The sequence below is a fragment of the Zosterops lateralis genome (genome assembly GCF_965231275.1).
Source record: "Zosterops lateralis genome assembly, chromosome: 11".
NCBI classification, from domain to species: Eukaryota; Metazoa; Chordata; class Aves; order Passeriformes; family Zosteropidae; genus Zosterops; species Zosterops lateralis.
Window position 1 is genome coordinate 14,516,618 of NC_139771.1, and position 23,199 is coordinate 14,539,816.

Below are 23,199 nucleotides of genomic sequence, written 5' to 3' on the forward strand. Positions count from 1 at the left end.
GGGACAGGGCACAGGGATCTCCACCAACAAAAAAGAGGAAATCTGAGAAAAAGGAGACCCATTCTTTTCTTAACTTGTGATTTACAGTCCTTGAGGGGTTTATAAGGGCAGGGACCATGGTCAGCCATTACTCTCTGGAACCACATTAAACAGGTTTTGATGTAGTTTCCATTTAAATTTTAATCAAAGTCCAATAAGGAGGGCAAAATGTCCTTGAGAAATTTGGACTTTGGGATTTTCTGTAGTCTGTGTAACTTCATAATCACTTCCAGAATTAGCCAACATTACTTGCAGACCTGTTTTTTAACCAATCCCTGTAAAGAGAAAAATGATGACCCAACATTTTACTTGCATTAGGAGGAGTATTCTGATCTAATGAGCAAAGGCTGTAACTTTCAGAACTGTGCTAAGAGTTTCTTTCTCCTTGTTCTGTGTGTGCAGTTGCCATCCTGTTGAAGGACGATTATTTTGTCAGTGGTGCCGGGTTACCAGGCAGATTCAAGGCAGAGAAAGTGGAGTTTCACTGGGGCCAAAGCAATGGCTCAGCTGGCTCTGAACACAGCATCAACGGCAAGAGGTTCCCCGTTGAGGTGAGTGGAAAGACATGTGCTCGTGTTCTCAGAGAAAACAAAATCAGAATGTATTGCTGTAGTCCGAGGCAACTGTGAAACAGGGCAATGTTTCTTTCAGTGCACATATCACTTTGCAGCCCTTCCGGCCCTCACGGCGCTCTATCCATCATGTCTCATGTGCCTCTGCAATGTCAGCTCCGAGCTCTGCTTTGCTGGCCTTGCCAAGCCTCATGTCCCATGGGTTAAGTTGCAAACAGCCACTTTTCTCTTTTCTCCCATAAGCTTTGCATGTGTGGGAGGATCTGTTTACAAATATCCGCCGAGTGACCTCGTTGTCCTCCAAACCTTTCCTTTCCCATGACGCTGACAAACAAATAGCAGCAGTTTGGGAGCCATCGTGCTGAGGCCACTGTCTGTCATCAGAATTGCTTCCTGGCACCTGGGTGTAGCTGACTGTGGGGACAGGGCCAGGCACTTGTGTGCAGCTAAATGAGGGGACATGGCTTCAGATGGCCGAGGTCAGAGCACAGGGCCAGGCACCTGAGTGAAGCTGACTGTGGGGATGTGCCTTTGCAGGGCTCTGAGTGCAGGCACTCTCAGGAGCTGGGTGTCCTGAGTGTGGGCACTCTCAAGGAGCTGGGTGCCCTGAGTGCAGGCAGTGTCAGGAGCTGGGTGCTCTGAGTGCAGGCAGTGTCAGGAGCTGGGTGCCCTGAGTGCAGGCAGTGTCAGGAGCTGGGTGCCCTGAGTGCAGGCAGTGTCAGGAGCTGGGTGCCCTGAGTGCAGGCAGTGTCGGAAGCTGGGTGCCCTGAGTGCAGGCAGTGTCAGGAGCTGGGTGCCCTGAGTGCAGGCACTCTCAGGAGCTGGGTGCCCTGAGTGCAGGCAGTGTCAGGAGCTGGGTGCTCTGAGTGCAGGCAGTGTCAGGAGCTGGGTGCCCTGAGTGCAGGCAGTGTCAGGAGCTGGGTGCCCTGAGTGCAGGCAGTGTCGGAAGCTGGGTGCCCTGAGTGCAGGCACTCTCAGGAGCTGGGTGCCCTGAGTGCAGGCAGTGTCAGGAGCTGGGTGCATTTGGGTCTTGGCTTGTGACCAGTAGCCCCAGGTCATTCTGTCCTCACTGCCTCACTGCAGCTTTACTGTGTCAACAGAGTTTGTTGATAGTTTTCACTATGAAACCTTGATAGTCACAGTTTTGCATGGTGAGATAAACAAAAGGTTATCTGGGATTACCTTTGCCTGTGGGTGAGCAGCTAGGCAGTCCCCAAGTGTGGTATGTGGTTCCTGAGCAGGTTGCAGGGAGCTGCACTTGCTTTCTCAGAAAGTTCATGGGTGAGCAGAAGTGATGGTCTTGGGACTTGATTCACCTCCCAGCTTACCATAATTCATCACATGTGGCTTTAGACAAGTCTTGTTTATCAGGAGGTGGGAAGAGGCTTCCAAAGCTCAAAGGGAGGTTGTAATAGACTCTGGTGCATTATCAAAACCTCCAATTTTCACCTGCCAGTTCAAACTGCCCCATCACACAAGAATTAGAAGCCGTTTTTTTCTTCCAGTTGTGTACCTGTATGTTGGATTTTCTGAGAGGCAGAGATTTTAATTTTGTCTTCTTTTTAATTAGCTTTTCCATTATCATCTCCTTGATATGGTTGTGATTTCTCACAAGGGGCCCCCCCTGAGCAGATGGAGCAAAGGCTCAAACATTGTCATGGTGCCCTGTCTGTCTCAGTTGGAAATACTGGCATTTTTAAACCTCAGGAAATCTACAGAGCCAGTCAGCTCCTTCTCTAAAATTTGAGGGAGTGGAGCAGGTGAAAAAGCCTGGGCCTTCTTGTTTGTGTCAAAAATAGTGTTTCCAGTTCAGAAACCCTTTTTTATGATTCCAAGGCTATTTGATGGTGGCTTGTTGAATGGGAGCTCTTGTACTTTGGAAATAAACAAGTTCCTAAGAAATCGTTTTCTATGGTTTAAATATTCTTCATTTCAGTTTTTTTGAATATTAACTTCAAAATTGAGGCCATACTGCCTCGACTGCCTTTAGGAATTTATATTGCTTGTTTATGAGTGCTGAGCAAAATAAATTGCTGGATCAGATAGGTTTAGTGTTAATTCTAATAATTTCCAAATTATTTGTGTTTGTTGCAATAACATGGACCTCTGGCCTCTGGCCTTCCTTGGTATGATGACATTAGCAGAATTCCCACAGCCATTCCTTTGCTTTTTTCCTTTTTTTAAAAAAAGGAAGAACCATTTCCAAATCAAGTCTTTCCCTGTTGTGATGCTATCTACCTCCTACACAAGAATTCTGACTTAAAATCATGTGCTGCAAAGGATTTCTATGGGTGGATTTTGGAGGGTCCAATAGGTCTAAGGTGATAAAATTGAGTCTTTATTGCTGATAGATGTAAAACTAGTCTAAATAGTTGAGATTAGACTTCTCAAACAGTAACTGTACATGTATTCTCAGTGGGGGTTTTAATTTGTAATGCTAATTCTAGTGCAGCTTGCAACTGTCTGATGCAACCCCAGTTGCCTGATGCTGGGAGGTCTGTGCCAAAAACACACTACTTCATTTGAGAAGTAGCAGTTCTAGGGAGGCTGTAGAAAGGATAAACCAAAATTCTGTCCTACAGAAAGCAAAGCCTAAATCATTCTGATTATTCCGAGTCCATGGATACAGGGAAAGCTTACAGGAGTGTGTAGGTATTGGCATTCCAGGACTGCAGCAGTTACAGTGGCAATGCAGCTGAAAGGAAATGTTTCCTAAGTCTTTATTTTGCAACCAGATGTGGACTATGCAAAACCCATTAGTTTCAAAGCAGATCCCAAGGGAACACAGATCGGCTTCATCCACAGAACGAGGTCTGTGCACATTAAGTTTAGAAGTTTTCTCCTCTGGGAAACAAAGTGCTTGCTGGTAGTATTTTTTTCTTGAAAGAGGATACAGAAACTAATTAGAAATGTCAGATATAATACAGAGCATTATTGTTTGACCATGTTGTTTGGTTTATATTATTACAACTAATGTGTCAGATGGTAAGGCTGTCTACGTTAATTGGTTTCCTTCATTGAAGCCCATCTGGATCGTATTTTTTTATGATTTTATGTTAAATTAGTTAGTAAGATATATGAGAACATCCTTTTGTTTCCTGCTTTAAAGGCTTGTTGGATCAAAGGCGTATTATCTTGCAGTACTTTAATGTAGCATATTGGGACTTCTTTTTAAACTATGGCACATGTAATGGTATTCTTTCATTATGTGGTCTTGATTGCTTATTTATTGATTAGATTTTCCTTAGTGATACTTGATCTTTATGAAGCCATTATGAGTTTGGGTGTCTCTGAAGCAGAATTCATGAGCAGAGATGTCCATGTGCTTCAAACTTCCACGTACATCCAGATTGATACCAGGCCTGGTCAGCATTCACTAGAAACTTCTTTTTCCCCTCTTTCTTGCCACTTTAGCAGCAATATCTGGGTGAGGCCAGGAAGTAGTGCTGTGATGCTGAAGATTAAAGTGATACCATTAGTGCATTGCTGTGTGAGTGGAGTGTGAATCCTAATGAGGACATGGGCTCTGTGCCAGTTTAGAAAAAGACTCTTTTTTTCTTCTTTTTTTTTTTTTCTTTTTTCTTTTTTTTTTTAGAGTTAAGAAAAGTTTTTAATGTTGCATTTTCTAAATTTTAATGAATTGCTGACTCCTTTGTATTTTGTTATTGTTCTTCTCCACTGTAATTCCTCAGGTTATTTTTTTCTTTCTGAAGCCACAGCAATATAAGTGGACATGCAAACGCTAGAAACCACTTAAGTGGAAAAGTGGCAAAATTAAAATAAAGAAGATGAGCTTCCCTCAGGCCAGGAGAGAACCCTGGTTCCCCTCATTAGAGCTGAGAGAAGTAATTGCAGCACTTTAATCTCCTGTGCCACCAAACTGGTTCCCAGCAGCAGGCAGGGCTCACTGTGCTGCCTGGCTTGTTCAAGGGGAGCCCAATGCTTAATATTTCATAGCAAGTGAGGAGCTGACGTGGCAGTGCTCTGTGTGCTGCTGGAATGAGGTACCACCATCAGAGCAATACCATGGGGTTATTTTTTTAATTTTCTCTTAGCTGTCTTGTAGTAATTTTTATGCAAAATGCTGCTTACTTCTTGTGAAGAGCAGAAATCAGAGGAGTGATTTTAATCATGGCTGTGTTAATTTGATGTGAGCTTTGGCTGTTTATGAGCGTTCCCTTTAATGGTGCTAATTGTCAGTTATAATGTGAACACCATTATACAGTACTATACAGTAATTTATTTGGTAAATGAGAATCTTATTCCAAGGACCATACTGCAACATGCCATAGAGACCTCATCCTTTTACTCTTACATGAACAAACTTGCACTGTTTAGGCTAAAATGCTTCTGAAAGAGCAATATGATTTCACATCCACAAGTACCAACATGTGTGTTTTTGGAAAACTCAAGTTCTTTTCCATTCACACACACACACACACACACAAAAAAAATAAAATAAAATAACCAAAACAACACTAACAACACCACCCTCACAAACCATCCCAGCAGAAAATAAAGAGCTGACCCCCTCTTATGTCAATTAACAAGCCTTTACATTATGTTTATGTATTCACTTTATTAAATTATTATTATTATTACAAAACAATAATTTGCATTAACAATTCTTGCTGCTCTTTAAGTGTGTTTCTTAGAAGACTTTCCAGGTTCTAATGGTGTCTTTGTTCTTGCTGCTTCTTTGATTTTCTTCCTTTTCTCTTTGAATCTACATACTGACATGTGTGGTCTAGATCTACAATTAGTTGCTCTAAATTGAATGCTCAGATAACCTTGCCAAAGTTTATCATTCTGTGCTGTTCTACCTCTCATTATATTACTTAAATTCTGATGGTTTCTATTATCACAGGCAGATGACAATCAGAGTCATAAATGCAAAAGAAATGAGTGGTATTCAGTGCACAAAAAACTGTACTACAGGGAAACTCAGTTTACTAGGTTTTTGTTTTGTTTTATCCTAAATATTAAGACTTTCTAGCACTCCTGGTATCACCTACAGTATACATCCAGCCTTCTGTCCACCTGTGAATGACAGGGAATATTTACTTCTTAATGTTAGAAATGGAAGCATTTCTGTTCTGTAATTTTTACTCTTGGTGCAGTTGTGAGTCTGTTTAGATTTGCACACATTTTATGACATTAAATGATGAACACACCACTGCATGTTCTCTTGGTATACAGCAGAGAACTAACACCCTGTATTGAAGCTGAATTTATTTATTTCTGGCATCCAGCAGCATATCTGGTAATTGTAATTTTGCAAAGATCTCTGGTGCTGATTTCAAGCACAAGTAAAGATTAATTGTGAAACAGGGAGCCAGTGTTGGGTTTATTTCCTTATATTTTGTTCACTTGTTGCTCTTCATATTTTCATACCTCCATCTGGCAGGATGTAGCAAAGCAGAAGTCAAAAAACTTATAGGGGACCTAAAGAGGACCATTGGGAATATATCACAGTGAGAGACTATGACTGTCTGAAGTAATTTTAGTGTAATATTCTCTCCAAGGACCAAATCCATACTTAAGAAGGGATACTTAGAGCTCCCAGTGACTTTGATGGGAGATGTGCTGGTGAAACTCTGAGTGCTGTCTGTGCTGTAGAGTGTCCAGGGAATTTAGCATGCTGTGCTTGTTCCATCTGCATTTCTTACAGCACCTCTGACTTAATAATTCAGACAAGGAAATGGCTTGGGGATTTTCACATTTAATTTCTTTTTCTTCAAAATGACACTTAGCATGGGGTGTTTTTCTTGTTTTCTTACAGTCTTCTCTCTCCCCTTTCCCTACAGTATTCAAGGGTCCAGATAGCCATAAAATACTCTAAACATGCAATATGCTAAAAAGCCACATCTGTGTCTCTGTCTTATCTAAAAAGCTAAATCTACGTCTCTGTCTTATCTCCAGTAAAGTAAGATTTCATTCCCAGAGTCTCTAGGCTTTACTCCTTTTTGCTCTTCACTGCTTTTAAATCTTGTTCAAGTTTCTCATTGTCAGGAAAGCAGTGTGTCATCATTTTAAAAACATAAAATGGATGGATATACTGAACACATGGCTGAGTTTCCGTCTTGTTTCACTGTGAGTAGTGCAAATTAAACATCATCTTATCACTGCCTGCTTTACTGTTTTATTTTCCTTAGTGTAGCTGTACACTGCCTCCTCTCAGTTGTCTTTAGTGTCTCCCATATACTGACAGGAGAGTCAGTTGAGACTTTAATTAATGACTTTATTGTAATCAAGGTTCCATTTTAGTGCAGAATGCTCCATCTTGTAGTAGTGAAATATTTAGTCTCCATCTGGCTGATCTTTTCTGTGAATGTCCCATGATAATTAAGAAGAAACAGGAGAGGATGGTCTGAAATTAAATATGTTTAGTGGAGGGGTTAGTGTATCCTGGGACCATTCGTGTAGAGACCCAGACAAAATTCAGGAATGGAACAGCAGTTTGGTTTTATGGCTGCATCTTCCTGCTGTCTGCCAGGCCCCAGTAATTTCTAGACTGAATTACAAATGTTACAATGCATCCAGAGTTTTATTTTGAAATAACTATCCAGTAGCATGAATCAGAGATAACCCTTTTCATTGTGGCTGAGAATGTCCTGCTTTCCCCAAAGGATTTCGACTGACTTGTTGAAAAGGTCAGAGGCAGCAGCACTACACTGCAATTACAGTATGTTAATGATGAGCTAAGAGTTGAACATTCTTCTTAACATAAGTCCCTGATTTTCTACATGATTAATTGGAATCTGGAAAGACTGACAAGGAGAAGGAGGATCAGATGGGGCGAAAATAAGAGATAAGAGGCTGACAGCCAGCTCTTGTTGTAAAGGAGAGTTATTTTGAATAGGAGAAAAAAATCAATACAAAGGTTGGAGAATTTTACGGAGTTGTAAGAGCTACTTTAATGAAAGGTAGCAGATTCAATGGGATTGTTACTTGAAATGTAGGATTGTCTGAGTTAGAAAAATGGGACTGTCTCTCCCCAGCTGTAAAGGTGAGCTCTGCATGCTGAGCTTCCTGTGAACTTAGTCCACTGGATTTACTGGCATTTGCTCTGGGCACTCCGTGTGACAAAAAACAGGGGAAAGATATGTAGTGTAGCTTACTAAATCCTGTTCTTCTGGAAAAGTTACTTGATTATGGGAGGAGAAGGAAGAGGACAGCAGGTGATAGCTGGTTTTGCTTCTTCAGCATATTAGGTAACTGCCATGTGAGAGTGTCTAGGAGTCTCCTGCAAGGAGAAGTGGTTCATTATGAGGAGGTGGCTGCATCCTGCCCTGACTGTAATGAACAGACCAGGACTGGTAGACTCGAAAGGCTGTTTAGCATGAAGTTCTCTTACACATTCATGTCAGCTTCCTTTCCCCAGCAGTGATGGTGAGAGGTGAGTGCAGGTAGGAGGACTGTGCACTGAGGCTTGGGTTAGAGTTGAGGTGAGGAGTCAGCAGAACCTTAGCATCAAAAACATCTTAGACAGAAGCACTTGGTGTGGATTGAAAAGGGAGCTTCAGCAATGCTGCAAAAGAAACTTGCTCTTGCCTTTTTGATTACTCTCAATAGAATTGGCCACTTCAGTCTTAAAAAGGGAGTCAAGTTTTCCATAATTGCTCATAGCTTTTGAAGTTTGGGAACTTAAATGCCAGGAGGCAATTTTTTCAGGTTCCAGTGCACAGCCATGAAGCGTGTGAGGCTTACAGGGAGGGGAGCTGCAGGTCCCTGAAGTGTGTCTGAGCTGTGCTCTGAGCACTGGGACAGGTGCACACTCCATGCTGTGCCAGGCTGGCTGCACATGAGGGTCTTGGCATGTTGGTTAGAAACAGGTGAGGCTTGATAAGGGGCTCAGCACAGCCCCTTTCCATGGGGCAAGTCCAACAGTCTTTGGGATGTCTTCCCCTGGAGATGTGTGACCCTTCCTGATTATCCCAATAGGCTCTCTGGAAAAAACAAAGAGGGATAATATTTAGGGGTGTGAGGGAAAAAAGAAACGTTGCACAAATATGTTGAGAAGTGATAATGTTTCCTTGGCATACAAAAAGATCAAAACAAAACCTTAATGTGGTTAATGGGCTGGTTGGTAGCTGTCAGAAAGTATTTCCCATGGAAGCCATTTCACTGGGACTCAGACAATCAGAATAGATTTCACTAATGTTAATCATGATTTAAGGCAGCATTTGCATTATCTATTATACTGGTGCTTTACTGATTGCATTTTACTTCTTTTGGGTTTTGTTTGGGGTTTTTTTTCCTGAAGAATTCTAAACAGTTGCTATAATTTTGTGCCAAGAGAATAAATTACATCAGACATGTTTTTTGCTGTGAGAAAATTCAGTACATTTATTCAGACACTTTTTCTTTGTCACTTTATTATGTGTTTAAGGACTGCATTGTAAGGGATGACTATCAAAAGCTTGCATAAACCAGAAAGGAAGACACATCTTCTTGTCTGATTGTTTGTGTATCCAAGAAAGCTTTTCATTAGAACTGATTTTCCAATGCAGGTATCCAAAAAGGCTTTTTAATTCTAAGGGGGAACAGGCTGTGAAATATATTCATTGTGGACTGTGCTGATCAGTAGCATCATATTCACCTTCTTGCCCTTCCACCTGAATCCCTTTGCAGTTTCTTATATTGAATCTAAAAGCTCTTTGGGATAAAGAATATCTCTGCTGGTTTTTTGGAGTACCTACCTCATAGGAATTCCTGCTCTGGGATGCAGCAATATAAGCACAGTCCTTGTTATTTCCCCAGTTCAAATGCATTGTATTTCCAGACAGGATGGGAAGGTCAACTAAAGTTGAAAAAAGATCTAAAATACAGCTAGAGTTTACTGTCTGGTGGAAATGAAATAAAAATCAAGTAGCTGGAAACAAGAAAAAAAATATATGTGTTTGCTCATGCTTTGAGACTCTCGTCTTTCTGTAAAGAAAAAACAATTTGGTGGAAGTAGTTGTATCCCTGAATATGTGTCCTCTTGCTTTGTGTTTCTCTATGTGGCTTAATAAGAAAAATTCATTTTTCCCTAAATACTTGGGCTTTTCAGCACATTCCATGAAAGGCCAATAATGCCCTTTTCTATCACTGTCCCATCTAGGCTGGCTGTCTGTAGAAGGGGCTTTCCTTTTTCCTCTGGCTTCAGAGGAGGCAAAGTGGGCTGGTATTTCCAGGAAATGCCTGCAGCTGCCTTTGTTAGCATATTCCACGAAGACACTTGGCTATTGCTGGCCCTTGACCATTCAGTAGGTTTTTTTATTAAGCATAGCTCTGATCTACATATAGGTAAGAAATACAAATTTAGGTTTCCCACCAGAGCTAGAAACACCATTACCTGGTGGGAAAGAGCTGTTCCCCCTACTGTGGGCTAACAGTTTGTTAATGGTTTCTTCAGAAAATGGCACCTGGTCTGCCAAAAGAGCATTAGTTTCTCCAGAGGGGATTGTTAATTGTCCAGGAAAAGAAGATTTGGAGTGTTTCCCTAATAAATTAGAAATGAATCATTCTTCTCTGGGACTGGGGGCAGATTTGACTTTTTTTACACACTCTTGGGGACCAAATGCAGGGTGGAGAAGCAAACTTGCTCACCCCAAGTGGTGAATGTCATTTGAGAAATAAAAACATGCATTAGTGCAACATCTATCACCCATTTGTTATGAAAGGGAGAGAGAGATCTTAGGGTTTTATCATGTCATAAATGGATGACATTTCTTTAATTTTGTCATTTTTGCCCTTATATACATATTTAATACATTCTGTGTTCTGAAGTTCAGAACTGCAATAGTGCTTGTGTTTGCTCTTTACCTTAACCAGATTAGTTTTTTTATAATTATGTATTATTTTAGGGTGATTTTTATACCTACATAAAGCCCTTCCATTCCTTCATGGTTGTAGTGCCTACAAATAAGATAACAGATTCAATACTCAATGCCTGCCTGCAGTGCTCAAGGGGTTTTCAAAAAATAGAAGGTTTAGCTTTTTAAAATGCAAAACTACCCTCAGATGAGTAGTTAAAATTACAAAATTCATTTGAAAAAAAGAGGAAAGCCTCTTCTGCTTCATTTCTCATCAACTTTGGCTGACTGGGGAATTCCCTGCTCCTTTCTCTGTGGTCTGTGTCCTCCCACGGCAGGTTAATGCTCTTGAGGGAGGGGGTGGCTTGCTGGGATTTGAGTGACAGGTTTGATCCCAAGGTGGCAAATTCCAGACAGGACAATAATATCTCTTAAGACAAAGAATTGTCATTACATCCAGTTCAAAATAGGAGATGGGCAATAAAAGGATGTTTTTGAAAAAGATTCATTTGAAATTCTTTGCTTGAGAGCTCTCATTCTGTTTGGGAGCCAGGAATGTGAGCACTCACTTAATGAGCTACATTCAAAAGATGAAATTTCAAGAGAGTAAAAGTAAAAGCCAGTATTTCCTGAACATAAATTGAGTCACCCATCCTCAAATCCATAGTTATTTCCTCTTCAGCCTCATCTAATATTCCCCTTGCTCCCTGTTTCACTAGAAAAAATGCAAATAGCTGAAGTAGAGATCTTTGTACGTACCAGTCACTGATGTTAAAGCATGAGCTCTTTACTCAGTGCTGCTGGAGGCTACAGGCTGTTGTTGCTGGAATACCATTTCTGAAAGCCTGGTAGCCCTCCCACTGAACCATATGGTGATTTATCAGACGGTTTAGCAGTAGCAAGACCAAGACCCAAGTTGGTCAAGTCTGAAAATGCATTTTCCTTATGTTGCTTCTGATAATATGTTCCTTTTGTAGCACTGTGAATGTGTGCATTGAACTGTGTGTCCCCTGGAAGGGAATTGCTGTATTTCCAGGGTGTGGGATTACAGTGTTACAAGTTAGTCTTTCAAGAAAACAAAACCATTAGTTTCTGGATTCTTGCAGCTCAAATGGCTGTTGTGTTAGTCCCTTTTAAAGAAAAGAAATATGAAATATTTCTGCTAAGATGCAGCTCTCAACTCTGAAGAGTTTGAACGTGAGACCATGTCAGAGGAAATTAATGTTTTCTATAGAAAAAGAGCAAGCTCTCATTTCAAAGAAAACTTCCTAGCAAACCGTTTTGGTTTGCTTAACACTGCCCCACATGATCTCTGACATAATATTGCTGCATTATTAGCAGAGTTAGTTCAGATGTTTTCCCATCATACTTAAGTGAGGCAGAAGTGGAAATCCTTCTGGTAACACTACAAGGAATAATTTGGCAGCAGTCAGAAACTGGAACTGAGAAAGAGGAAAAGGAGAGAAATAATTAGTAGGGATAATTGTCAGGCCTTGACAACCTGGTGTGTCTTTCTAGCAGTGAATGGATTCACCTAACACCCAGAGATAGCCATCTGATAATGGCACTCATAAGATCAATACATCGATACTTTATCCTTGAAGCAGTATTTAAAATCTGTACTTAGATTCATTTCTTGACTTCTGTAAAGTTATAGCAATCTGGGATTTGAGATAATGCATTCATTACAGCCTGACTGGACCTTCTTCATTTGCTGTATTTTAATGCATCTGTGGTGATTGCGGAAGAAAGACGCCTAGTGAGCTTAATCTGCTTATGCTTTAAAAAGAAAGGATGCTGAGAAGATTAAAATGGGGCCTCATACTGAACAGGTTCAAGAGTTTGCAGTGCTCACAATGGCAGGGAGTTTTCTGCAAGAGTTATTTTGAATTTAGAGCTTCCCTGATTCTGGCTCTGCTGACCTCATGGAGAGGGGAGGAGCAGGAGCTGGGCACAGCTGAGATTTTGCTTTTGTAGATTGAGCTTGTGCCCAGGCTCTAATAATGCCAAATCATTGCTGGGTTAAACATGATGCTGCTTCTTTCTGTTAATGTTACCTGCTGGTCCACATCTCTTCTTATTATGAAGAACTATTTGTGGGATTGTGATGCCCATCCCAGGACCCAGAAATAGCGTGTACATGATTGAAATAATACCCATGCAAATAAGTAACCTGTAGATAAGTATGGCAGGAGATTTAGTTGTGTTCCCCTGAGTATACTCACCAGATTTCCTCAACTGCATGTGTGTTGATTGAATTGATATGGAGTGGAAATTGTCAAGGACAAGGAGACATTCAACAGGAAAATATCACCTCCCTGACTGCACCATATATATGTGGCACCTCTAGCAAGGGAGAAACTCTTGTTGAAAACAACCTGTTTATCTAACAACATCAACAAAAAATCATTTTTATGGTAAAGACTGTAAAGATCAGTGGCTGCCCTCTGAGTGCCTGAGAGGAATTATTTGTACCTCTGCCTCTTATTATTGACAGGCCCTTCATTGCGGGGCTGTTGCTGTCCCCGCTGTGCCACCTCCGGCCTCACTGGCAGGTGGAAAATTCAGCACTTCCATAACCAGTGGGTTTCATTCATTTTAAGAAGATTATGGCATGAAAGATGGAGGAGGAGATCAGAACTGGCAGGAAGCTGTGATTTGAATAGGACCTTCAATTTGACACGTGTTATGTCCTTAAGAGAGGAGTCGGTGCCTGGTTTTGTTGACAGGTGTGGTGAAAGCTTTGAGGGATGACAGGCACTTCACTGAATCACTAAATTGATTTGATAATCAGTAAGTGAATTTGCTGAGAGCAGGTACTACGTGCCTTCTTTGGGGCTTGGTTAACTTAGTGACAGCTTGTTTTGAATGTACTAGGAGGCCATAGTTAATTTTTCCTTTCTTTTCTGGGAAGAACCCCACATGGAGCCAAATCAAAGAAGCCTCTTCTCCCCTGGCTGTAAAACCAACCTGAAGATGACCAGACCTCGCTTTTATAAAGAAGCTGCTGTCCCAGGTTAAGCTATCTCCATTTTCTCCAGATAGTAGTGACCATCATCAGCCGCAAATGCTTGTCTTCTTGATGTGCCAAAGCATTTCTCCTCCATTGCCTTCCCTAGACAGAGGGTGTCAGCTTTGCAGCAGCCTTTGACTTGCTCAGAGCCTTGGTAACAAGCCTTGCTCCCTTTTCCAACTGTCCATTCCCAGCTAGACTGGTAACCCATGTACTTTTTCTCCTTTGGAGCACAAAGAGGAGGTTACTTTTTTCCTTAGTGGCACAGTGGCCCTGCCCCACAGCAGAAGGGCAGGCAGGTGCCATGACCTGGGGTGCAGACAGCAGTTGCTGGAAGGGATCTCCCTCAGGTGTAACCTTTGGGCTTTTGTGAGCTCATGGCTGGACTTGCAGTTGCCTCCCCATTAGTTCTGCTATTTATTGTGGAAGCTTGACACAGGACAGTTTGTCAAATTAAGATGTTCTGCCTCCAGCATGAGGCATATGAATTAGAGTTTGTGTTGGTTTGTACTGGAGCTATTCAGAAGGGGAGTTTTGCTTCAGGCATTTTCAAAAGGTGATAGAATTTGTGAAAGTTCAATATGGATTTATTTTGTGATTCCCCAACAATGTCTGTATAGTTTGCTTGGGTTCAGATAAAAAAAACATTTGTGGTCTAGGTAACTATTACAAATCAGAGATTTTTTTTTTTTCTTATATGCATTCATAGTTGTCCTCTCTTCTTAAGACAAAAATTGAATTTGTGTTCTTCATACCGTGATGCTTGAACGATTTCCTCTTCAACAAAGAGTATGTAACAAAGGTTAAAAATTATTTTTGCAATCCAAGCATTTAAGTATACATTACTATCTGTTTTAAGGATGGATAATCAATGTAAAAAATTATACTTCCGTGTATTCCTAATAGGTCACTGTGTAAATATCCATAATGGAATCGATCCCCCAGGTTATGGCAACCATTAGTACAGAAGGGGTTTCACAATTAATGTATCAGACATTTGTCTTTCCTACTTACACGCAAAATGATTATTTATTGATTATTTTCAATCCAGGTTAATGATGAAGAGGTTTCAGTATCTCAATTTAAAGTACTTAAAGTGCGCTTCAACAGAAATATCATATCCCTTTCAAGAAGTTGTGACTAATATGTGATAAGTGATTTTCCTCTGCATTCTCTCTCATTTATAGATACATACATATAGATAATTCATAAAATAAGGATGTCTGCACACCTAGAAGGTGTTGGTGCCATGTGAATGAATGAATGGTCCTGTAAAATGATTGTATTTTCCCTGTTGCCTGAAAAGCACGTGTAAAACCAAACTGTGTGCTGAAAGGCTTGCATAAAGCTCTTTGGCAATTATAATGAGCAGAAGGATGTATATTAAAAACATTGTGTACTAAGTGACTTGGGATGTTGTGTGCCATTTGGAAAGGGACCTGGCACATGGCTCTGGATAGTTTCAGGTCAGTACATGGTGGCTTCCTCAGTTCCCAAAAGTCAAGCCCACAAGTGTCAAAGTAATTGTTAGTGCAGGAGGAGCTTGATCTCTGCTCGTGGCCCGTTGGTATGTGTCTGTGTAAATACCCTGCTGCCCTGTAGAAAGAGGTCTCTAAAAAGAGAAAGATGCCTCCTAGGCAGCCTGTCCCACCACAGTCACAAGTGACAAAGGACTGGCCAGTTGAGACAAGGACAATCTGTTTTTTCTGTTAAAAATGGTGGACATTTTCTTCCTCTAATTCCAAAGAAAGCAAGATCCACGAAGTAATCCATTTCAATACCAAAGGGCATTGAGCTGATGTGTTTGCCTCCACTTGTCAGTGCACACAGGCAGGAGGGGGGGGCTCAGTGGCAGCTCAGGGAGGTGATGGCCTCACTGCAGAGCCCTGGCTGTGGTAGGAATTCCCTGCTCCATTCAAAGCATTTGCTGCTTTAAGTGTTGTGTGTGAGTTCTGAGCCTATAGGGCTGACATCTGCTTTGCAGTGAAATTCTACACTGGAAGCTGACATCAGCTCTCTATGCTGCTTTAAATTCATATTCTCCTTGGAAAAAAAAAATCTAGTATTTCAGTGAAGGTTTGATTTTTTTAATATTTTTTTTTTATTTTTTTATTTGTGAGTCTCCTAGTCAGTTTCCTGATGAAGTGTCAGCCCTTTTTCAATGAGTTTAAACCTACTGACAGTAGACTGACTTTTCTTAATTATCTTTTCCAGACCCCTTTAAATTAGTCCACCAGGGGTCTGTGAACCTCATATTGAAAATGACAGCTTTAATATTTCCTTACTAAATACATACAAAAAGTTGTCCAGGGATGCTGACTCACATAAGATTGTTAATTCCCTCTGGAAAACAAAAGAATCTGATTTTAAGTGGCAATACATCTGAGGGACTGGGACACAGTATGGAGGAAGAGGAAAGTGACCATCAGATGTGACCATGGCTTTGTCCATGATGGAAACAGGAGAGTGTGGGAGGGGAAAAACTATTTGAAGCCATTGAACTCATGCATAAATGTATAGCTTTCAAATAGCTAATTTTTTATGTCATAAAAGAAAACTGGCTAAGGCTGGTTCCTTTTTTATAGCCCTGTCATAAACTCTGAAAAATGAGGTTTATAATTTATGATCTGAAACCACCTTAACTATTGCAATACAAACAGCATCACTGTACTGCAGTTTATTTCTAAAATGCCTCCGGTGAAAATATTGCAGTGCTATAATTAACTAATACCAAGATCCTGTTTGTGTCGCTTTCTCTGCTTTCCCCAGAATTACGCAGTTAGTATAAATCCTCAAGGCTTAGAAGATGGCTTCAGAATAATCTTACATCACCATGTCAGTTAAGACAATCACTAATAGTGTTTCTGTGGCTCATAGAGTCTGTCCCATCACTGGCTGGATTTATAAGGAGCGAGTTACATAGTTTTTATCTATGTCTATATATGCATGCGTCTGTGTATCAAAAAAAAAAAAAAAAAAAAAAAAAGTAAAAAAGAAGTACAGAGGAGAACAGCGTGCCTGCTGTCTCCTAATTACTTTGTTTTTTGATATCTCAGCAACATTGATCTTTCAAAATGATCTCTTGCTGGTGGCATCAGTTTTATGTTGGAAAATATTCCCGCAATTCTGGCAATGATAAACTAATTACAGACTATACATTTTTAATGATTTAATCTCCTGTCATATTCCTAGAGAGAAGTGATCCTGATTCCAAACAAATCTCCCATGCATGACCAAACACTCATCATGAAATGTATGGTTTTCATTAAACCCCGTTGTTAATAAAGGCTTAGGATTGTTTTGTTAAAATGGGGAGAGGTTGGGGAGTAAAAGCCTGCTGAAAGATTACCGTAATAATGCTGCAGTAAGGGCTTTGAATCACACAGAGTTCCCAGCAACATTCCACTGACATGTGCCTCCCATTACACAGGACTCCTGATAAGCCACATGTGATGCTGGAGCCACATCAGTCACAGGGGTTTCCATGGGTGGTGCTTAGAAAGATGCATTCATGTTCCTTGGTCTGTGCCAGGAATCCAGGTCTGTGTCACTTGTCCCATCTATGTTAGTGTCTAGGTTTAGGAATGATGATTAGTCAAGCAGTAGGTGGAAAAAACAACTTCAAGAGATGCCCTTTTTTAAGATGCTGAGGTGTCTGCTCTGTGACCTGCTGTTACAGGAGTGCACTTTATACCCTTGTGCCTTGGTGGGGATGTGCTTTTCAACTTTGCATAAAGACTAAAGCAATGCACCTTGGCCTCTGACTGGGGTCAAGGGTGGTGCTGCAATGGGAGAACATAAAGTAATCATCTCCTTTGCATCTGCTGGAGGGCCTGGATCTGTAATGCCCTTCAGCAGTAATTGGGCATCAGATCCACAAGTGAAAGAGCATTGTGGTTCTCTTGAGAGCAGATATAAGGGGTGTTGGAAAGACGACAAGAGAAAAACAATTGTTAGAAATTTCTTTTACCTATGGGAGAAATGTCAAGTAATTTCAGTGAGCTGTAAACATCCCTGCCATTTTTGCTTGCTTTCAGGTGCTTTTGCCCCCTTTCCCGGGGAGCTGTTTTGTTGATTTTAATGACTCCAATCTTCAGGAAGTCTGAAGATAAGAACAGCTTTTAGAGAAGGCATTTAAAGCAAATTTTGGTATACCTGCATTGACTGTGTGTGTGCTGGTAACAATGTGAGTCACATGCACACACATTCACACAGCTAATAAAAAAACAGGGCCTAGAATTACTCAACCTAGAGAAGTGAGCCATGGGGAGGGTGAATTAAGGTTCCTGTGAACTTTTTGTGGTTTTCCTGGCACAGTGACGATGGAACTATTATTATGAACTAGAACTCCAATTTTATTAATGTTCTGAAGTATGGAAGGAAGCAACAAATCTGATTTAAGAGAAGACATTTGTCTTGGCAGTGTGATTTACTCCAGGGTTGTAAATTTGACATGATGGAGACTAAAATGTACTGAAACTTAAATTTCTCCCATATCTCACTCAAAGTCAAATGATTTAAATAGCAGAATATGAGAAATGACACGTATCCTTGGATGTAAATATATTTTTGGTGTTGAAGATTTTAATTTCACGTCTGAGGAAATTTATCCGTTTGAGGATGAAACTTCTAGGAAAACAAAGGTCAGAATTTCCAGACATGGTGTGGGGATGCCATGACAAGTTCATCACTGTCTCCTGCAGTGAAGGTTTCCTGCCTGGTAACTTCCTGTAGTGGGTCCAGTAATGATAAAACAGGTATTATGGAAGGTGAAATCTGCTTTGCTGACACAGATCCTGCTAATGCTCCTGTCCTGCCATGCTCACTATGCTTCTCTCTGGCACTGTGCCTGCCCTGTCTCCTGTCCTGCCCAGGACAAAACACTATAACATTTTAAAGTACAAGGTGTTAACAACCCCAAACATAGCCGGGGTGCAGGACTGAGTTAGTGTTGCAGGGAAAAAGCCCCCAGCACAATCCAGCATTGAACATCCTGCCTGCTCTCAGTTTGGGGGGAATTCATTGCTGGGATTTTATCCCCTTAGGACTGGCTTGGTTTGATGTACCAAGGCTTGATGTACCTGCTTTGGACTCTGCACCATGGTTTTCCACTCTGTTCAGTAATGGTTTGCAGCATCCCGAGGATCACCAAACTCTTGGGATCATTTGCCCTCTGAAGGGACCCTGCCCTTCCACTCAAATAATGAAGGGAATTAATGGTGTTACTCCACTCCTCACTTTCATACGTGTCAGAGGTGCTTGAAGTTTATTTTCAGGCTTTGACCTTTTGGCAATCAGAAGAGAGATGCTTATTCCCTGACGAACATAAACTTAGCCCAATGGCCATATGATCAGTCTGGCAGAGCTCTAATTCTCCTATTCATTTCCTGAGTAATGTCTTTTAAAAATCTCCATATTCTGGAAGTAAAATCCAGAGCTTAATAATTTTTTTTACTATTTTTTTAAGATAAACCAGTAACTTTTGTGGCCTTGCTCTGTGATTCCATGAAATGGGATTAATTTCTTAGCAGCAGTGGACCTGCTCTGTCAGTTCAATAAAAGTAATGTGGACAATTTCAGTCTATTACTTTTAAATTAACTCAGCCCATATGACTCTTCCTAATACACTGCCACCTTGTGAAAAACAGGGTTGCATTTTATTGATTCATGTGATAGATGAGAATATTAAGTGTTCCCTGGCAAACAGCACCCCAAACAACACGAGGCTTTTAGGCATGCCAGGACTGGGGAACTAATTATGCTTAGACAGAAGAGGTTATTTTACTCATATGCTGTAAAATGGAAAAAATATTAAAGTAACTTTATAGCTTAAAAAAAACAACCCAGCACTTCTCCTTCATCCCCCCCACCACAGCCTGGCTGTTATGTTTTTTTTCTTGGCATATTTTCAGTCAGTTTCAAAAAATGCAGAATTGAAGGTCATTGGGGAGGGAATAAGAAAGAAACTAAAGCAGGGAAAAGCTCAAACCAGTGAAGGTACAAGTAAATTAAAAGAGGCCCTTGTAACATAGCACACCTGATATGGCAGTGTGTGTAGTAGCCTTGTTTCCACAAAGTCATCGAGATGAACAGGTATTGCCCCTTCAGAGATCCCAACTTTTCAAAAAGATTGCTTGTTAAATTTTTACTTGGTGAAAAATGAAGTCTGAAAAAGCTGGTGTGATGATCCTTTGAGGACATTCTAGAATAATTGTAATAATGCATTAAAATGTCACTAGGGGAAATGATTAATTGGAATCGCCTTCGTTTTTCTCCTCCATTTGCTTGATTCCTGTCCTTAGTTCCTCATATAAAAAAATAAAAATAGTAACATCCAGTGCTAGCACGATATATGAAGTTATTTATTACTGCACAGCGACATACATGAAGCCTTGCTACTGACACTCGTGGAGTTACATGCCTACTACTCCAATTGCTTTATTAATGTTTTGGCTTTCAGCATAAAACCTAAAACTCTGAAAACCACTGTAAAATTCTGATCATGGCAATTTATCATTCTATAACAAAAAACATGGTGGGTTATTTGCTGGCTGTGTTGGTTTGTTCTTTCCAGAGCAGAGAACCCAATTTTCAGTTTTTTTCCTCTCTGTCCTCATTTCACAAGGACTAACCCAAGCCAGCACACTGTGCAAAGCAAAGATCAGTGGTAGAGGTGACTGTGTTCTTGAGGGCTCTAAAACATCAGCAAAGTGGGAGTAAATGACAGACAGATGTAACAGTAGCAAGAGAAACTGGGAGCAGGAAGTTTATTTTCATGAACTCTTGGCTGTGCCTGGTGGCTCACTCCTCCAAATGATGAGCTTTAAAATAGGCTGCTGGGCCAGCATCCGAAACTTGACCTTGTGTGGGTGCATTTTCCCTCTGTACATTTTCCTTCATTAAAACTACGTGGTATTCAGGATGGGGAAACTCATCCAGCATTTTTTTTTTTAAAGTAAGGGTTTTTTTCACCAAAGGAACTCAAGGAGAGGAAAAAAACAGCATTACAAATAAGTAAAATAAGTAATCTGATTGTTGCTTTAGGTATGTTTCTGCTCATTTTAGTTTGTTGTCATTCAGTTTGATTCACTGAACTGATTCAATTTTAATGGTTCACTTATGCATGCAACTACCTGGAAAAAAAGATAAAAAAATGCCCCTAAAGCAAATCTTACTGAGATTCTGGTCAAAAAAGGATCATAAATAAGCAGAAGTAAGAGCAAAATCTAAAACAATATGGCACACATCAAGTAAAAGGAAAGTACAATATGTGAAGTGCAGAAAATAAACATGAGCTACAAAATAGAAGTTAAAAAATAGTACCTAAGGTAAAAAAAAATCAAATTCAATATGTTTTACAATTACACAGGAGAATGAGTTTCTTCAACCTTTAGATTCTTTCTTTATTCAGTTAATTTAAAGACAACAAGGCTGGAAGGGTATCTCTTCCAAGGCACCAGCAGTTTCTTAGAGCCCTTGCTGAATGCTGGAAAATTTAGCAAGGAGGAAAATTGCATATACTAAGAATATAACATGATGAATATGTTGTGTCACATACATACCATCTGTGAGTTATTCTGATAGACAGAACAGCTTGTCTGCCAAACCCTAAAGCATGGCTTTGATTATTGCATACATTGTAAAATAATAGTCTTGGGGACTTTGGGTGAATGGAAGTATGACCTTGAGCTTGTACTTTAAAGGTCATGCCATCCAGGTCTGTAAGGGGAACTCTCTACTGCTGTAATTAGGTCTTTTGGTAATGGGTGCTGTAGAACAGAAGTTTTCACAAATGAGGCTGCCAGCAGTTACCAAGGAGAGGAGAAAAACATCGGGATATAACTCCTAGAGAACAGGGATGGTGGGGTGTTTTTTCCCTGCACTGTCAAAGACGATGTGTTGGATCCAGCTCTTGATGCTGGGGGAGAGTAATGCAGAGGGGAGTTTTGAACTTTCAGGGGTTGCAGCCACTCAGGAAGAGGTGGTCTGTGCACAGTACTTGGTTAATTGCCTGCACAGCTCTGTAAATCATCTTATTTTGTGGTGGTCACAGTGTTCCCCATTTCTTGGCCCATTGCAGGCGCCTACATGGTGGGAGAATGATCAACAACTCACAGATTTGGTCTTTGCTATTCTGTTTTTTACTACTGTTGAAAGTTAATTTCATATGCTATCATTTACTTAAAGTTGTTAAATGCTAGCCTGAGTTTTAAAAAACCCTCATTTTTGTGCAATAACATGATTCAGCTGTGATGGCTGCTGCAGTAAATGTCTTATAAAAGAGGTCCCTTCCTGAGCTATAGTGCCCATAAATATTAGCTTTATTTTTATAAGTAGTTGCTTTTTCAGCAGCAAAGTAGCTGTAACCGTAAAAATACTTAATAAGAAATGCTTTCTCAGTCACTGTTTATATGTTTAAACATTTAAAAGAACCATTTTGTATTTCCTGAATAGCCCTCGATATTAAATGTAAGTTCTAAGCAATTGTTTTTCTGTGGTTTGGGGATTTTCTGCAAAACTACTCTGAGCATAAGGCTTCCTATTTTTTTTCCCTTTTCTTTTTTCTTATATTTTGAAACTGTTGAACTGCTCTGAGTGTTAAAGATCTAGATTTTGAGAATGAAGAAACTTAAAGGAGGCTTTGTGCACATCCTCTCTGAGCAAGCTGTTCTAACGCAGATGTCACCAAGTGGAATCGAGGCAGTTTCAAAACATTTACTCTCCGTTCCTAATTGGTACCTGTTCTGAGTCACCCTGACTCGCTGTTGTGGTTTGAAAATCTCATTTTTCCCCTGTCTTTCCCCCTTTCCCATGTTGCGTGAAAAAAATAGAGAAAACCAGTTAATTCAAGCTGCTAATTACATGGAGTGACATATGAAAGGTTCAGGATTTTTTAGATGCTTTTTTCTAGCAAGAGGAAGCAACAAAAATCCTGGACTGTCAAATCCCTGTTTCCTTTCTTAGTTTTTGCATGGGTGGAAAATCTCAGCACCTTTCTGATGCTCTTTGATAGGTATAAAAAGCTGCAAGCACTGCTCGTGCCTCTCTGGAAGCAGAGCAGAATCCTGTTAAATGATTTGTGACTCATCCAGTAGCACTTCCCCGTATTTAAGAGCTACCCAAGCCAGGAGAAACCTTTTAAGCGTAGCAAACTTCAGAGTGAGTAGAGGCAGCCTCAGTAGGCTGTGTCATTTGAGTCCAGTCCCAGGGTGCCTTGTGCTTTGCTGGAAAAAAAAGGAAATGCTCTGACTGAATCCTCTGAAAAATTATATCCAGCCCTGTTCTGTGAGGACTTCTGTAAGCTTTTGCAGAGAGAGAAGGAAATTGCTCCTGAAAGTTTCATTCTGTGTGTTGGAATTGTTTATTTTGGAGTCTGCATTGAAAGGGAATAAAAACGGTCAACAGCCAGGAACTTATCACTTGATAACCAGAAGGCATAGTGAAACTGCAAAACTCATTTCCATTGTCTGTTTGATTTGATCCTATAAAAATCGTGACAATGAGCATAAGCAAGCATAATATATTCTTTCATTATGCTTCTATATTTATTTTGTGTAATAGGCAGAAAAATAAGTATGTCACTAGCAGTTGCCCTTTTTAGGAATATTATTGTTGATTGAAACATTTTGAACAACATTTTGAATCAACATTATTGTTGATTGAAACTTTTTAAAAGCTGTATGTAGAGAGTGCATTTTTACTTCAGAGGCTTTTGTTTTATGTATTCGTGTTTTAAATAGACATTATTTTCATCAAAGGTTGTGATATTTTCTGA

General features: G+C 40.3%; 1 protein-coding gene across 1 annotated transcript in view; it reads left to right on the forward strand.

Moving 5' to 3' along the window:
* PTPRG (protein tyrosine phosphatase receptor type G) overlaps window positions 1–23,199 on the forward strand; it is a 395,271-nt gene that overhangs the window by 213,952 nt on the left and 158,120 nt on the right. Inside the window, exon 4 of the mRNA XM_083869612.1 lies at window positions 442–590. Coding sequence (XP_083725738.1) covers window positions 442–590 — 149 coding nt within the window. The remainder of the gene's footprint in view (window positions 1–441; window positions 591–23,199) is intronic.